The following is a 16,892-nucleotide window of genomic DNA, read 5'->3' on the forward strand; positions in this document are numbered from 1 at the left end:
TTCAAAATTTAAAGCTCTCAGTAACCGAAAAAACTCGATTGAGTCGCGAAGAAAAATGATTCGACAGAAAAAAGTTGCGGAACAATCGACTGTAGAGAAAACTAGTTTAAGGTAATTCTATCGCCAGGCTTAGTTCATAAGATTTAAAAAAAAAATTTTTATGCTGAACTTGAACCTTTAATAAAGGGCTGTGTAAAATTTCAGGGTCGGTTATCGACCTAATTTCAGAGAAATTAATTATTAAAATTGGTGGTTTTCGCGATGGAATTTCAAAACAGCATACAAAAACCTAACGTCCGGTTGCTACAAAAGGGTATATTTGCCTAGAAATCCATAAAATTCTGGAAAAAAACTGCAATTCGTATACTTAACACTTGTAGTAATCTAATACTCCCAAAAAAAGTTGCCCTTATCGGCCTATTTTTTACGGAATATTAAGTTTAATTTGAACTTCCGGCATTGGATTTTCTACGACTCGCTATGATAAAGAGACATGACAGTAAGGCATCAGCTGAGTGTAGTCCTAACCTCAATTTGACAGATCAGCAGAAAAGAGGTTAAACACTCACGAGTGGTCAAGTAGAAAAAGACGAAGAGAACCGGTGTTGCCAAACGTAAACCTGGGGATACTACGCGAATCGTTGGACTAACTTTTTTTTAATTTTTATAATTCAGTACGAACATTCGTTTAAAGGATTACATATGGAAAATTTTACTTATAAGAAATAATTTTTTTCCGTATGTCAATAATATTAATTACTATAAGTCTCAACTATTAGCAGTGGTATGACTAGACTGAAGCGATAGAATTACCTTAAAACCGTTATTCGTTTTCGACTTCAATTGACTCTTCACCCTCGTTTTTGTGTTCACAGGGAGGAAGAAGGCCGTGACCTGTTGGGTAAGAGAACGATGGATTTCAAAGTGTCGTACCTGGACGCGGGTTTGACGAACAGTTATTTTTCGGACAACGAGAGTTTGACAGGTTCGTCGATAACGCCGACGTTGCCAGCGCAGCCGGCGCCGCAGCGTGTCAACAGGCGCTACAAGACGCAGTTGCGTGATTTTTTGTCGACGTGTAGGAGCAAGAGGACGAAGATGTCGACGCAATCGCCGGCGTCACCGCCGGCGGCACCAACGGTGGCGTCGGTGGATTATTTGACAGCGGCGGACAGCAGCGCCGCGGCAGCGGTGGCGGCGGCTTACAGTAACCTGAATACGATGTACCCGACGCCGTACGCGCCGGCGGCGGTGGCGGCAACGACGGACCCGTCTCTGACGACGTACATCGGGCACACGGGAAATTACCACCAAACATTGTACCCGGGAACGGCGTTGGACAATCGTTATCTGACGGCGACTGAGAATCTCTTTCAGTATCGTCCGTTGGGCTCGTATTATCCCGAGTACCACACGACAACCGCTTACAACGGTTTTATAGACGTGAGTTTGCCGACGTACGACACTCACCAGTTAGCGAGTAAGACCGAGGAGCGTTTGTACTGTCAGCAGTTGGCAGAATCGCCGAAGTACAGTTACGTCGATACGCGACATCCGAACAGCGTCAGTGGCTCCCCCTACGCGTCTTCGCCGGTAACGGGCTCCGTGCCGCTCCATCCAACCGGCGGAGACATAAACGTCGTTCGCACCGGAAGCAGACACAGCCTCGAAGGCGCCTCGTCGAGCAACTCGGCCGGAAGCTCCCCCGTCACAACGGCTAATGGCATAAGAACCCCCAAGATGGAAGACGTCAAGCCCGAGGTCTACGGGAGCGAAGTTCCCAGACAAACCGTCCTCATGTGGGGCCCTCCGCCGTCCAGAACTCCTCCCAGAAACAACGGAAGCTACAGCCCTCCGACTCCGCACGCGACCCACCCTGGCAATCCCGGTACAACTTCGAACGTCTCCAACGATCCCCTCAAATCACTCGCTGACATGGGATCCATCAATGGAGACTGCAACAAATGGAAACAAACCTCGCCCACCGGACAATCCAACGCTCCGAGCCCTTCGAAAAACAAAAATCAGCAACAGCAGCACCAGCACCAGCAGCACCAACAGCAACAACAATATCCTGTGACCAGCTCACATTACGGAACTGTGCCAACAACCGGTTATTCACAATCGCATCACACTCATCCAGGACACGGCGACAGTGTAGGCTCCGAGGTATGGCAGGGAGTTCAACACCACCATCACTACCAGTACTATCCTTACCACCATCACCACCCCGCACCACCAAGGCACACGCCCCAGTGAGTGTTCACGCTACCTTCACGTTTGTTTTCTTTTGCTCTTTTTCGTTGCAACTGATTCGATTTTTCTTTTTGTATGACCGTCTATTCGTGTCGTCGAGTTTTATTTCGTTTGCTCAAATATTATTGTTTCGCTGTAACTCGTTTTCCCGGGTGCCTGCCATTTCGGCGCTTTGTCTTACGACGCGTATTTGAAAAAATTTCACTTTTTCGCTTCCTGCCTTCCTTTCGTCTCTTTCGTGAGGATTGACATTTGGAAAAGTAACGGACCTGGGAAGTAATCTTGCGACGAAAAATCCGAGTATTTGATGCAATTTTTTTCGACGGTCATTGAACTTCCCTTTTCTCCTCGTTTTCGCTATCTTATTCTTGATTTTTAGTCAATTTAGTGATCAATTCGATTGAGATTTTCAAAGTTACGTCAAAATCGGTAAAAACTGACGTTTACAAAGAGATTATAATTCCCCATAGCACTGCATGAAATCCCATGAGTTGGGTGAAGAGAGTACAGACGATCAATCCGATTCTCTAGTTATTTTTATGGCTTACGTTTCAATGCGATTCTTGAAACCCCACGTCTCAAGGGGGGGGGGGGGGGGGTTGAAAACGATTCCGATCTTTGCTCCAGCGTCCTCACGAGGAACGACACGAGTCAATTTTAATGAATGAGCAAAAAATATAATAATTTGATGTATTTAATTGGAAAAAATTTCGCGACGGTTAGCCTTGGTTAACGTTGTGACGTACTTTTGGTTGCAGCACGTCACCGTCGCCGGGGGGCACAGAGACGGGGTCGGGAATAGTCATGGGCATGAACATGGGCATGGGCATGGACAGCAGTCACAACAACAACAACAACAACAACAACACCAGCACCAACAACAACAACAACAACAACAACAGCAGCAGCAGCAGCAGCAACAACAGCACCAGCAGCAGCAACAGCAACAACAACAACAACAACAACGACAGCACCACCACCAACAACAACCACAGCAACAACAACAACAACAACAACAACAGCAGCAGCAGCAGCAACACCAACACCACCACCAGCGGCTTATATCATCCGGCACACCATCATCATCATCACCATCATCTTCATCACGGAACGGTGGGCTCGTCGGGAGTTGCAGTAATGTCATCTGCCCCACAGATAACGAACCGGACGCCGGGAGTCCTCTGCTGTCCATCTCTCAGGTGACCAACACCCTGCTCAACCAGTAGCTCGACGAACGTCATAGAAACGCCAATTCGTTTGGAGGAAATAAATCATTATCATCACTATCATCAGAGCTATCATCAGCGGCGAGTCATCGATGTTCAACCGGTTGTTCTCACTTGCAACGAGCGATGATCCCAAAATATGTTATTCGCTTCGATTGATTTGAGCTACGAACGAAGACGGCCGAAATTTTGCTCGGAGAGCAAGTTCGTCTACGAGGCGGTTTTGCATTATAAATGCCGCCGGGATCGAGGCTCTTTTACCGACTGTCATTAGCTCCTGCTCGCTGGATCAACCGGTTTTTATCGCACGGAGAAAAACCTTCGATGCGAAAGGATCAACTGTACCGGAGGCGAGAATGTCCGGAGGAAAAGTTCTTGAGGAACTTTTCTCAATTTTTCTGCCCCGGTGGAAACTGCGCTCTGAAAAATTGATGGTGGATCGTGAATTAATAGGCAATATAGCCCAGGGGAAGCACAAAAAATGAACAAAACGAGAATTCTTTCCGTCACATAAACTCGGACCTTAAAAGTTTTGAGTGCAAACGTTTTCTGAATATTGATCAATCGAGATGCTCGATTTTTTCAAGAATTTGATCGTGCTCAGCACACACTTTTCTTCAAGCCCCCTTCCTCGATTATCGCGAATGAAAATCCTTCAGAAGCGAGGACTCTCCTGCTCTCCTTTTCCTCTTTCTCTAGTTCTCATTCCCCCCGTTCCTTCGCTGCCCAAGCCCCACCTTCCTTTAGTCCCATTTTCATTGTATGATAATTATGCTTGTTATAATTTTCTACAGGAAAGAAAACATACGTATTCTGTGATATGTGTTAAGTGAATTGAAAAAACACAATAATCGTCAGAGACGTACATCGATTATATATATATATACGATATAAATAAAACTATAATAATTTATTAGCGTGAAAAGCAATAAAAGAATCAAGTGAATGCGAATAGTTCGATTGGAAAGGGTCGAAAAGTCGTGCGGGCGTTATCGTAGGATCGAGATAAACTTATTTTCGGTTCCATTCGATACGGTTGACGAGAAAAACGCGAGGTATAGTAGAACATTTAAGCGCATCGGATCGAGTCATTGTTTTATTGTTTTGTTTCAATATCGTTGAATAAACGTGTAAGATATGCGAGCGAAATAAAAATGTCGATTGGTGAGGTTGATTTTGGCCGATGAGAACCCAGTCTTGCCAATATTTTGTTAATAAGTTTGTAATTTTTGTACTTAATTAATTTATACACTATTTATGCATGTAACAAGTTGGGTTTTCATGTGTTTTTTTTTCGGTCAAGAAGAAAATGTTTTGTACGGACGAGCCTTCCATGGGACGAGCCAAGAGGGTGGAAAACGAATCGAAATTCATTTTCATTGGCTGCTGAGTCGAGAGAGAATAAAATTTTATCGAAGATAATTGGAAAAGTAGATTGTAAGAAGCATGAGAGCGACGAATCAGGCTCACTTCAGTACTTCTCTCGGCGCCTCATTTTATTATCTGTTTTATATTTGTTTATTTTGCTCGTTTTCAAGCAGCATTGCAATTTTAAAAAAACTACTATTAACGATAAGAAATCGAGTCTAGTCCATGTATAATGCGAATTTCGTAGATACCACATGCTTTCACTGTGACAATGCCCTTCGCGTTTCCAAAATAAAAAATATAAAAAATGAGAAAGTGTTCAGCCACCAAGATTTTATGGTGTGATCAGCCGCACGAGTATTTTTTAGCTTTTTTCACGACTCATGTGTGTATGTGTGGGGGGCGACAAGTACGACGATTATTTCGTTCGGTCCAAACGCCCTAGTTAAAGTAAATGAAAATAATAATGAATCAAGACGAGAGCATACTTCCAATGCGATGACGTTTTCACAGTTTAAGCATAAATGTATATTTCTTTGTATATTCATTATATCAATATATATATAGCAAAAAGCTGTTAGTTAAGAATTAATCTGATACCGTTTTTGTTTTTCTTGCGCTCTCTCTCTCTCTCTATCTCTATATACATATTTCTCTCAAAATAATCAATGGAATCGATCGATATTCCGGAAGATAAATGTTTCCCAATTTTTTAACGAATTTTCAAGCATCACTTCCGATTGTAATATTTGCTGCCTCTTGGATACGAGGATTGATTTTTTAAAAATAAGGAAAAAAGCAACGATGTCAGTTCCTCCCAACCAAATCCCTCATCACAATTGAAGAGTCCCGGAATAAAAAATACTTTTCACATCGAAATTTTGCACGATTCAAACAAAAACGTATTAAATCGAAGTTTGTTTCAACAATAGTTCAGTCGAATGAAAATTTCCGCGTATTCCCACTGTCCAGGAGTTATTGAAAAATGAATGAAAAAAAACGAAGAAATTCCGGAGCTTTCGTTTCGAGGCTCATCCGTCGTTGGTGCAGAAGTTGTAAAACGAGGCCGATCCTGGGAGTGAAAAATGTTTTTATCTACTGCAATTATCCGTAAGAGATCGTGCTAAAAAAAAATCCTGCGCGATTATCTCCTCCGAAAATCGAATGTGTCGTGTCACTGTTACATCGAAATATTTACGGTTAAACAGATCAATTAACATAAATCGAATCAAATGTAAAATGAGGAAGAAACAGAAGCGCTCGTTCGTTGGTGTTTTACGACATATCATTAATATCTTTATCTTTCCAATAATTCCACAAAAGATATGACGAAATGATGAAAAGAAAAAAAAATACAAAAAAATAAAATAAAATAAATAAATAAGAAACGAATCACTATTCCTTAACTAATTCACGCGAATGTATTTATTTGATACCCTTCATATTGTATTTACAATTTAGATAAAGAAAAATAAATAATAATATTGTATCATATCATGCCAAACCGTTAAAACGAAAAATCTTGGTCAGTCGATCCAATTGTGTATGTCCAGAATATTCGATTCATCAATAAAAGAAAAATAAAAAAACAATTTCATTGAATAAATACTGTACCGCTCTAAATTTTAAGCTCTATGAAGAAAAAAAACCATACAATTTAACGAACAAACAAAACTGTATCAAATGTTTATAAAGAAAAACGAACAAACAAACAATGCGAAAAATAAATTATAAGATAGAAAGAAGAAACAGAAGAATTCATTCATGTTTTCCATGGACTCGGGGGGCCAGTGAGATGAGAACAATTTCATTTGTTGAAATTTGTTTATTCACAGACTCATTATAGTTTATAGTCTTTGAGTAATTGGGTTTATTCGTTAAACTTTCGTAACAAATATTATCCGAGTTTCGACGCTAGGCATCGATAGCACCGACAGTTGGCCAACACTTTTTTAAACACGAGCCCTTGGATGACGTCGAAATATTAAAAAAAAATCTATGATTAGAATTAGTTTCGAGTTTTCGGACGGTCGAAGACGCGGAAGAAAAACCGAAACGAGCGCAATTGTTAACAAAATATATTGATCACTTCAACAGTATTTCAACGTTATTACGGACTAGGGCGATTACCACACTAAGGAACATCGTTATCGTGTTTTTGTTGCTTTTTCACTCTCTTTTCATCGAACTTCGATGAATCTAAATTCTTTCATCGCTTTCGCTTGCTCGCTGATTTCATCGTTATTCTCGTCCGTTGAGCATACCTACGTAATATCTCGTCCAACGAGTTACACGATTCGCAAACTTCTCCGTTCGATATTTCGATACTACATAAATTGTGCCTCCAATTGTTCATCCCATCTCTGTAAGCACACTCCGGATTCACTCGGCTATACTGACTGACCGAGGGTCCACCTCCGCAAACCTTCAGACCGTCCACATAATCCAGCAAGTCTTCGAACTCGTCCATCGTCGATATACACGACGGTTTGTCCTTTAATACTATCCGGGAATTCACCAGTAGAATTTCAAAGTTTAACCTCTCATCAAATATTATCTGAAAAATACACAATATCCAGATAAAAAATGCAGCAATTTTTTGAGAAGAAATACATTTTATTAAAAAATTCATTCACTCATTTTCAAAAGGTTCCAATTGAAAGAGTTCAGATTTCATACCTGTTTAACGTAATAAGGAGCAAGTCCTGTCTCCTGAGATTCGTGCATTGACACGGCACTAACAACTATGCGTTTCGCTGGGGTATCTGTGCAGTGTATGGCCCATGTGCGGTTGGGAAGAGATGATAAAACATCTTCGGAATAGCAGAGGCTGTGGAATAGGACGCTGGCATTTCTCGTCATCGGCAAGTTATTATCGAGCGTTCCGTTAATCTGCGACGAGGATGGGGCAGAGCCAATGAGAGTTTTAGGACTCGAGGAAGACCGATCGCTAGGAACTGTCACAACGGAAGGAGAACTGGCTACTATCGGTGAGGCTGCATTTTGAGATGTGTCAGGATTTTCTGATTTTGGAGAAGTATCCGGAGTTGAGTTGGAAGAATCTCCATTGCTATCCAATGCTTGTTTTTTCTTTTTCCTGCATCAATATTCCGAATTCACTTTGATTTGAAATGTTTCTTTTTTTTACATTTTTATCGTAATTTTTCTTGGACTTGAATTAGGTTCGTTGAAAAAACGAAAAACTCACCTTTTCTCCGTCGGTTTTGCGGACCTTCCAATCGGACGTCCCAACGAATTGCTCCGTTTCCATAACGCGCTCACTATTTTTTTTCCAGCTTTTGTCCTAGCCATCTTTCTCTTTGTATCAATAATGTTTGTTCGAATTTCTCAGTTAATATACAGTACTATTCAACCGTTCTATTTCAACTTAACAAACAAATTGAGTGTATAACAACAATGTCGAGGGCTCACGAGTTGTCAACGAGCGAGTATCAAATTGAAAGTTCCCAAAATACAGTGATTGTATCATTGAGAATTTCGGAAGATGAAAATCATTTAACCTGCTCCTTCTAAGTGTACATTTTGTTGTTGAGCAGAATTGAATATTGGAAATATTTAACGCAATGTGCGACTTCTGTTTCGATACGGCAGTAGGCACGTCGTTCTTTGGTTCTATACGCTGCGAAAGGCAACAGGCGATACGTGTCCCTCAGAAAACGTCACATGAGAATATCGTGACCCGACCGGACCTTCAATCGGTATTGAAAATCACAATTGTACCATTCGTAAATGTTTGTATTCTCGTTGCGGTCGGTTCGACAGTAAAACAGTTCGCGGGATACATTTGAATTATTGGAAGAAACTCATTATTCTCTAAGCCTAATAATATATATTGTTATAATTTAAGTTCGAGTTTATTGTCCATCAAAATGCACAAATGAGTATCCCATATTAGTGTCTAAGCGTTTTACTGAATCGCTTGAGTTCATGCCTGTTCCGGAATACTCGAAAATTACAAACGTATTTTCATTTTTGACTGAGTAATAGCGGTTTATTCAAATAAATTATTCAGTAGATCGATTGTCCTATCGATCGATGTCGGTCAGGAAATCAAATTTTTCATAAAGGGGCGTTCTTTTATAGGAGTTAACCACTGAGAAATAGTGGATCACAGAAAATGGTGATAAATCATATAAATATCACATCACATAAAAAAAATTATGCCATCGAGCATTCCAAAAAAATATCACTCACTTCAAAATCTGAATGTACGACATGAATTTAGAGGCAAATATCTAACATGAAAAACAATAAGCTTTTTATCGTGTTGATAACTTCAGGTGAAAAGTAAACACAGGTGATGTGCTGCTGACATTCGATCAGCTGTTGTTTTTGAGCCATGAACAAATTAAGCAAAGGAGGAGACAAACGTTGAGAGAACAAGAACGTCAGAACGAACGCAGGAATAAGCAGCAGTGTAGTGTCGATTGGGACAGGCCGGGACACGCGCGCGCGAGAAGCCTGAAACGTTCGTTCGGCTAATGAAATTTGGACACCAGTAACACACCATATTAAATTTAATGTTGACGTATGAAAGGAAAAGGAGATCTAAAAGGCAGCGTCTCCTCATGACCGCAGCGTTGATTATGTGTAATCTACTGTTTAAAACTTTAGCGTGAATATCGAGTCTCGAGAAGAAAACTAAGTGAATTTTTTATCGGGCGGATAATGTTGAGCGTGGAAGAGGATTCCAGTACTCCACGAAATGTTGATGATAGTGAACAACCGGCCACGCAATCAGAGAATTCCGACGTGGCCAGAACACGACGCTCATCAATAGAAGAAAGACTCGCGAGCAAGATGTTTTCATATTCGAGGGAAATTATTTGTCTCTATGTTGCTGTCACACTCACTCTTGGTTTTGCTGCGATTCATAGCGCGTGAGTTTTCAGGTTATATAAAGAAATGGAAAAAACAAACAATTCATTTTATCGTCCAATTTCTTAAAACTTGCTTAGGTATCACTAGTATTTTTTCTACTACGTTACAAACAATAGTTTTACAAATACAAAAATCTGCCGATCGAATAGTTTCGCTAAATTTCGAAATGATTATTTTTTACCTTTTCCAATTTTTACGGTAATTTAAATTTGAAAAAATTGAATATGATGCTTCGCAGGCCTCCAAGAATATCCAAACCTCCTGCAGCCCAACCTTTTTTCAACCAGAGCTCAGTAATATTGGATTTTTATAAAGGACATTTAGAAGCAATGGTAAAGCGTACGTCCGACGCAGATTTGAGTTTTGTCATGTACTATGCTCCTTGGGACGCCGAAAGTCAGGCTGTCAGACATGAATTTGAAACTGTCGCCCAATACTATTATTCCAAGGTATAGATGAAATCACAGAGAAACATGCAAACAGAGGAAAAACTGAGTTTATTATCCGGAGTTCTTTTTACAGATTTTTTTTGCTGCCATCAATTGCTGGCATCCCGGATCCCAATGCAGGGCTCAATACAATAAAATTCAGAGTTATCCAGTCCTCATACTTTATCCTTCCAGAGATACCCCTATTGAGTACAGAGGAATAAATACAGCTCCGTACATGATACGATTTTTGGAATCGTTCATACATCCGATAAATAGAATAACCAAAAGAGAAGAGCTTGCTCAACTTCTTGTGGAAAGTGATGTAAGTTTTCAAATTTTTATATCACTCAAATAGTAAATATTTTTAGAGTTACAATTTTAATCATTTACACCGCAATATAATATATAAAAATGATGATTCACTATTGATTTTAGAAGTATCATGAATATTCGTGGAGTGACTTTAAGAAAATGACTGAAAATTGGTGGATTGTGAAAACAAGTAACCAGACAAAATGTTCATATCAGGTTTTCTTGTCTTTTGCCAGGCAGTAGTGGTTGGATTTATCGATTTTAAGGGTTTATCCATTAGTCCGGGATACAAAGAATTTTACAGAACAGCAACGCGATTTTTGGGGCGAGATCCGAACAGAGATGTGACTTTTGCACTCGTTACGGATGTTCAAACAGCCAGCAAGGAATTTGGCATTTATAACTTCCCATCTGCGATATTGTCAATGTGGAATGAAACATTGGTGAGTTGTTCAAGCTTTTAAAAAAGCTTGAAAAAGTTGTTGGTTTTTAGATGAGATAGGAAGCGTTTATTCATTTTTTATGTTTCATTGCGAACAGATCTTTTCAACAGAGAAAATGTGGACAACCCAAAATTTGCTAAATTGGATTGGTGGCTCGATGCACAAAGTTGCACTGTGGCTTCAACCACCGGGTGTTAAATCTTTGACTCTGGCTCCCTATATGCGGGATGGTCCTGTACTTTTTCTGTTCACACCGCGAAATCCTCTTCACGATTCAAATTACAATTTCAAATTGGTGAGTTTTTTTTTATAGAGGATCGAATCGACTCTGACATTGTCTCCAACGTCAAATGTTCTTTAACATTTGACTGGCTGACTTTACCGATGACGAAAATGATTAAAGACTTGTGCGGAATGTGATTAATAACTCATGTATAAAAATTTGATTTCAGCTGAGAGAAGTCGCGTTGCAATATTACAGTTGTGACGACATTTTATTAACTGAGAATTTGGTTGAGCGGTTGAGAGAAAATATTCGTCAGGGAGCCGCAAAGCATCGCCAGGCAAGTCAGAAATGTGCGGAAGTTTTGAAGGAAAGAAATTCGAGAAGTGACGCACCTACTGTAAGCGTGTTCATTCAACGATGGATAAACGACAGTTGTTGCGCCAGAGTAGTGATGAACAAATGTTTGTCGTGCAAGAAAACACTCGGTACCAATTCGAACGTGGAATCTGGTGTTTGCAGCATGTCCGAGGGTAGCATTCAAGAAATTTGCAAAGGCTTGGACGTTTTTAAAGCTGCGGAAAACGGGGAGGAGTTCGAAAAGCACCAATTTTGTTGTGGTGGCGATCGAAACTGGAACGCTAATTTGAACGAAGAATCTTCCGATTCTCGGTAAGTTTTAGTCATGAAAACTCCACAAAAGGAACATTTCGAAAAAATCACTTTTCAACGCCATGCTTGTTTGTCCCATTATTATCCAGAGAGAATTACAAATCCTCGGTACCAACTAACGAAAAAGATCCACGGTCGGCACTGGGCGTAAAAGCAACGTTTTTCAAGGATCAGTGCATCAAATTCTTGGCAGGAAATAAATATCACTATCCTATTTTTCCGAAAGTAACAGGAGACACCCACCAATCGAAAGTTACAGCTTCGGCTTGCAGAATGAACAAGACTTTGGCACTCATAGCCATAGACAGTGTTCAGTACTTCCATTTTGCCGAGGGACTCGGCATTGATATTTTGAAAATGAAAGATAAGACCGCCGTCGTTATTTTAGATGCTGATGTGAGTTTAACCCGATCACGAATTTGATCATTCCAATTGCTTCAATGAGCCCAGTCATCGTGAAGATTTCATGTCAATAAGTTTGAACTTGCATTGAAAACTATCCGCCAAAACGAACATGCTATGGAGGCTGCTGAGATGAGTATCGAAACGATTTTTTTTCTTACTCTTGCAGCAAGAAAGTCAGTACCTGATGAAACAACCATACAACCGCGAATCATTGATAAACTTCATCAACCAATATACCGAGGGTGTGTTACAACGAACCTTACGTTCTGAGAGCTCCAAAAGATTCGCGCACGACTTCAAGAGCCGGCGGGGATGTGAAAATATTAAGGAAACTGAGATTTGCATTCGAGAATTAAATGCAGAGACATTTTTGGACGCAGTTTTAGACCCCAAAATGGTAAGAATTATTCGACTTCTTAAGAAAAAAATGTTATTTCAAAAATTAGTAGAAATGTGCACAAGATTTCTTGAAAAATCGACGGCTCCAAATTAACGTTATTGCTCATTCAAACTATAATTCACAGGATGTCGTTGTGATGTATCATTCACCTTACTGCGCGTTCTGCAGTGCAATCGCTTACGTGTATCTGACCGTTGCTAAATATCTCTCGAAAATGGATCATTTAACTTTCGTGAGAATTGACGGCGACAACAACGATTTGCCCTGGGAATACAGCATGGATCGTTATCCCTCGATTTTGTTTTTTCCAGCAAAACGGTGAGGCTCAGTTTTTATTAGTTTGAAATACGCGCTTGGAAAACTGTTCTAAACATTTGATCTTCGCTCCAACATTCATTCGTTGAGAGTAAATGAGTGGAAGAACAATCGTGATTATGAGAGTGTTTTTTGCTGATGATAATTTTAGGAAAGAGGACAGCACCGTGTATCCTTTCGCGTTACCGATAACAATACGAAATCTATTGAACTACGTATTGGCAAACCTGGAAGGTGATTCGCACGTGGAGGCGTTGGTTAATATTTGTAGTTACGGTTCCGGAGAGCCACCTCAAGACTGTGTAGCACGAACGCGTCGTCTGTGTCTGGAGATAATAGACAAATTATTGATGAATTATCGTAGATCGAGGCGCAGCCGCGAGTCGTTATCGAAAAAGCGTGCGAGCCACGTGCGACGAGAAATATTATTGAAACTGGAGCACATGAGAGAAGTGCATTTGATCCTCGGCTCGGTGGATAATCTTCGGACGGAGGATGGTAAATTGGAGCAAATTAGGCAGAAGTTCAAGACTTATTACAAAAATCTCGCTGCCCTTGGAAAACACAGTTATAAGAAGAGTCACTCGCCATCAAAGGATAAAGCCGGAAACGCTGTGATAGTTGAGTCACAGAGAAAAGAAGACAAAAATCTTAAAGACGAATTGTGATACGTGATCGGTCGTTTTATCGACACCGCACTGCGATTTGGACATCGCTATTTTCCATACTCAAACGTTAATTCCCCCAATCAATTTCGGTGAATACGAGACTCGTGTTTCAACTGATTCGTCAGATATTCAAGAAACGATTCTCGTATAGCCGAGATGAATTTTTCACCACAACTTTTTTACGCGATCCGAAAAGGATTTTTCCTGCGTGCAAGTCACGAGTTTGGCTCAGCACGCATCTTTTTCCTGTGTGGACAGGAGTATTTTTTCACCGTCATAAATTTAGTCTCACTCGTTGGCATTGCTTTGACGGTTATTGTGAATTTCGCGAATTTATTCGAACCAAAAGCGTCACATCCAGCAAAGGGAATGAGTAATATTACCTAGTCGTGCATTGATCTAACGATCGATTTTTATCGCCCGAATGCCGGAGGCTGGAATTGAGTGCAATATTTTTTACTCTGTTCGAAAATACGAGAATTGCCCGAGGTTTAAGCATTTCTTTTGTTTCCTTCGAACGATTCCTTCACAATCGATTCGATTCCTCTCGCAACTCTGGCTTACTCGTGAAATCAGTTTTTAATCAATTTTTAATAAAACAGCTCAAAATCATTCCATCGAAACCGATAATTGTTCGACAATTTTTCGTATGAACGTACAGCTGTTAAAAAAATTAACAAATTCGAAGAAATCTCAAACGTTCACGTAATTTATTTGAATAATATTATTTCAATGAACGACATTCAAATCATGATGAATTGAGGCACAACGATCAGTTTGGGTTTCCATCAGTTTAGTGTGTGATTTATCTTTTTTTTTATCGATCGCACGCGAAACCAACAGAAACATTGATCGTTCCTAATATTGTAATAGCTCCATTGTATTCTCGTATTTATTTTGCTTTTCAATAGTTCCACTGGAATCTTCCATCATAGATTGGTATTTTTGATGAATTTTCAATGAAATTATAGGTTATAAAATGATCAAAGTGAAAATCGAAAGAGAAACCGCGTCGAAAATCTAGCGAATTGCGAATTCTAAATTTATGGTTGATGTGATAAAAAAACCAAGGAAATTTCCACTGCTTCTTGAGAATTTTTAGCTCGGCATGAATATTTTTTGACGCGTTGATGAAATCATTACGATAAAATAAAGCTGTATACGATTATTTTGGTGGTGATAAAAAGACGTTAGTTAGTGAAAATACGTGATTAGTCAATTTCTATGAGAAGTTTGAATAATTCGCTCAATAGGCGAGGCTGAACGGTGCGAGACTCAATAATAATAATAATAATAATAATAATAAGTGATACTATCGTGTATCAGAGTACGTGTATGCGAGTACGAGTTCGTTTATGGGTGTGAACGTCGGAGGTTTTGTTTTACGCTGCAAATTGTAAATTGTCTATATTTCAATTGATGAGTGTGAGAGGAAACGGTGTACAAACTGTACAGTTATTAGTCATCTGAGAAACTTCTTATTAATGTATGAAAATGATATTCGAACGAGAAGAATCGTAACTGCTTCTCGGAGACTGACACTTGTCATTAATCTGATAAATCTGTTTCTCCATTCAATCGTGAAACGAGAATTCGTTCAACTTTTTATTCGATTTTTCTGTCGTTGAATAGACAGAATGAAAAAATAATTTCCGTTATGATAATTCATCGACTCAAGATTTCGAGGTTAAAAAAAGCTGAAAGTCTCAAATTCGACAGAAATTCTACGGCGTTATTATTTTCCAATGATAACGTACTAAATTTTGTTCGAATGTCAATTTTTTTACTTTCTCACTGATCTGCCATCGAATCATGTTACTGAGAATTTTTTTTTCAACTGAGAATAAGTACAATGATTTTGAACAAAAAATTGAGCCCCGAAGCGTTCGTGGAACATTCAATTATGTAAATTCTAAAGGGCACAAAAATTTTGTCGTCCGATACACCGATGCGGTTGAACTTTAATTTACAAACGGAGGAGCCTAATTACGAAAATTATTCGAACGACAAATGGGAGAAAAATTGAAGGAAAAAGTTATATTTTTGTAGCGAGTGCATTTTTCCTCTGTTTGTAATGGCAGGAGTCGATGCGACCGCAGCGCCGAAGCTACTGAGTATCGACACGATAACGAATTCGCACCTTCGAAAACAAAGGTTTTCTCAATTTTTTACAAGTGGAAAAAACACGGCTGATGATTATTTGCACTGTTCATTGACACGAGCCGACGAATCTTAACTCGGAAACTACTAAGTATATATAATAAGAAAACGTATATTTATTTATTTAAAATATATATTTTATGTTTATTTCAAATGAATTCAGTGTACAGCGTAAAAAAATGTGGTTCGAATGGAGAGAAAAGAAAGAGTGCTGTTGCTGTAAATTTATGTAAATACAATAATAATAATTGTTATTTTATGTGTTGAACGTCAAGTGTTTTCTGTTCGTCCCATTTTTATCATCCTCTTCCTAAGCGATCGCGCGCCTCATTGGCATTCGAGAGGAATTTCCAGATGATAAAAGGTGTATGACAGCGCGAGATAATACGTGGGATATGCGTAATCGTTCGGACTGTTGCGCTTCCATACGAATTCATTTGAAAGGCATGTGTGCGTGTAGAAAAAACGTGACGTATGTACGAAGAAGCGAATCTAAGGATACGAGTGTGTGTACACGTTAAATCCAAAGGTAGTAGGAAACGATGTCTCGTGTGATAAAACCGGAGCGTGGGTCGAAAGTGGTCGATGGATTATAGCGCAATACCAAGCGTTAGTCATTCCCTCTTCCCCTTCTCTTCTCTTCCTCCATCTTTCGACCGTTTTATATATTTATGGGTTGGGCTACTTATTCGTCGTAATTAAAGTTCCGAGAAAAATGACGCGTGATAAGAAAGCGGTTTTGTACTACCGACATCCCGATTGACCGTGTTCAGCTCGAGACACCAATCTTCGTTGAATGATGCGAACGTTTCATTTATCTCGTAATTACAGTTTTTCCATTTTCATCTTTATTGCTAAATCTGATGAAACGGATCTCAATTTTCCTACAATCTGGTAGATTTTTTCTGTAATTTCGTCGCGTGTAGAAGTCTGTCGACTTTTCCACTGTGTTCTGGGAATCGTTACAAAGTTTTCGATCGAGATAAAAATCTCTCGGAACAACCTTGGAATTTTGGTATTCGTAGGGTGGAAAAGGACTTTAAGATACTGATTCTTCGAGGAAAAAACCGGAGACCCGGGCACGATTAAGAGAAGTTTACGGTTTTGACGA

At 39.7% G+C, this 16,892-nt stretch overlaps 3 protein-coding genes across 9 annotated transcripts in view; 2 read left to right on the forward strand and 1 right to left on the reverse strand.

Annotated features, from left to right (window-relative positions):
- The window catches only part of ss (spineless), a 179,472-nt gene extending 172,877 nt beyond the window's left edge, over positions 1-6,595 (forward strand). For 6 of the 7 annotated variants that reach the window (XM_043425686.1, XM_043425688.1, XM_043425685.1 and 3 more), the window contains 2 exons: positions 876-2,255; positions 3,015-6,595. In XM_043425686.1, the coding sequence (XP_043281621.1) occupies positions 876-2,255; positions 3,015-3,459 (1,825 nt within the window). In that variant the 3' untranslated portion in view covers positions 3,460-6,595. The remainder of the gene's footprint in view (positions 1-875; positions 2,256-3,014) is intronic. The other variant, XM_043425689.1, reaches the window with a different exon arrangement.
- A 65-nt stretch (positions 6,596-6,660) lies between these two features.
- LOC122414424 (uncharacterized) lies at positions 6,661-8,513 on the reverse strand. The gene is made up of 3 exons (XM_043425695.1): positions 8,059-8,513; positions 7,530-7,947; positions 6,661-7,407 (listed from the first exon to the last, which is right to left on the reverse strand). The coding sequence occupies exons 1-3, from the start codon at positions 8,160-8,162 to the stop codon at positions 7,060-7,062; spliced, it is 870 nt and encodes a 289-aa protein (XP_043281630.1). The 5' UTR covers positions 8,163-8,513; the 3' UTR covers positions 6,661-7,059.
- Positions 8,514-9,167: 654 nt separating this feature from the next.
- On the forward strand, positions 9,168-16,049 carry LOC122414753 (thioredoxin domain-containing protein 11). Its single transcript, XM_043426319.1, has 10 exons — positions 9,168-9,751; positions 9,991-10,201; positions 10,275-10,505; positions 10,732-10,938; positions 11,036-11,233; positions 11,391-11,833; positions 11,923-12,229; positions 12,405-12,635; positions 12,763-12,956; positions 13,105-16,049. Exons 1-10 carry the CDS (start codon positions 9,540-9,542, stop codon positions 13,619-13,621), a joined length of 2,751 nt encoding a protein of 916 aa, XP_043282254.1. The 5' UTR covers positions 9,168-9,539; the 3' UTR covers positions 13,622-16,049.
- The last annotated feature ends 843 nt before the right edge of the window (positions 16,050-16,892 follow it).

This window comes from Venturia canescens, chromosome 8 (genome assembly GCF_019457755.1).
Source record: "Venturia canescens isolate UGA chromosome 8, ASM1945775v1, whole genome shotgun sequence".
NCBI lineage: Eukaryota > Metazoa > Arthropoda > Insecta > Hymenoptera > Ichneumonidae > Venturia > Venturia canescens.

Coding starts and splice junctions, on each gene's coding strand:
- LOC122414753 (XM_043426319.1), top strand. CDS start 9,540: ATGTTGAGCGTGGAAGAGGATTCCAGTACTCCACGAAATGTTGATGAT. Junction 10,506..10,731: donor AACTTCTTGTGGAAAGTGAT/GTAAGTTTTCAA, acceptor GTCTTTTGCCAG/GCAGTAGTGGTTGGATTTAT. Junction 11,834..11,922: donor GAAGAATCTTCCGATTCTCG/GTAAGTTTTAGT, acceptor ATTATTATCCAG/AGAGAATTACAAATCCTCGG.
- LOC122414424 (XM_043425695.1), bottom strand. CDS start 8,162: ATGGCTAGGACAAAAGCTGGAAAAAAAATAGTGAGCGCGTTATGGAAA. Junction 7,948..8,058: donor GCAAAACCGACGGAGAAAAG/GTGAGTTTTTCG, acceptor ATATTGATGCAG/GAAAAAGAAAAAACAAGCAT. Junction 7,408..7,529: donor CTCCTTATTACGTTAAACAG/GTATGAAATCTG, acceptor TGTATTTTTCAG/ATAATATTTGATGAGAGGTT.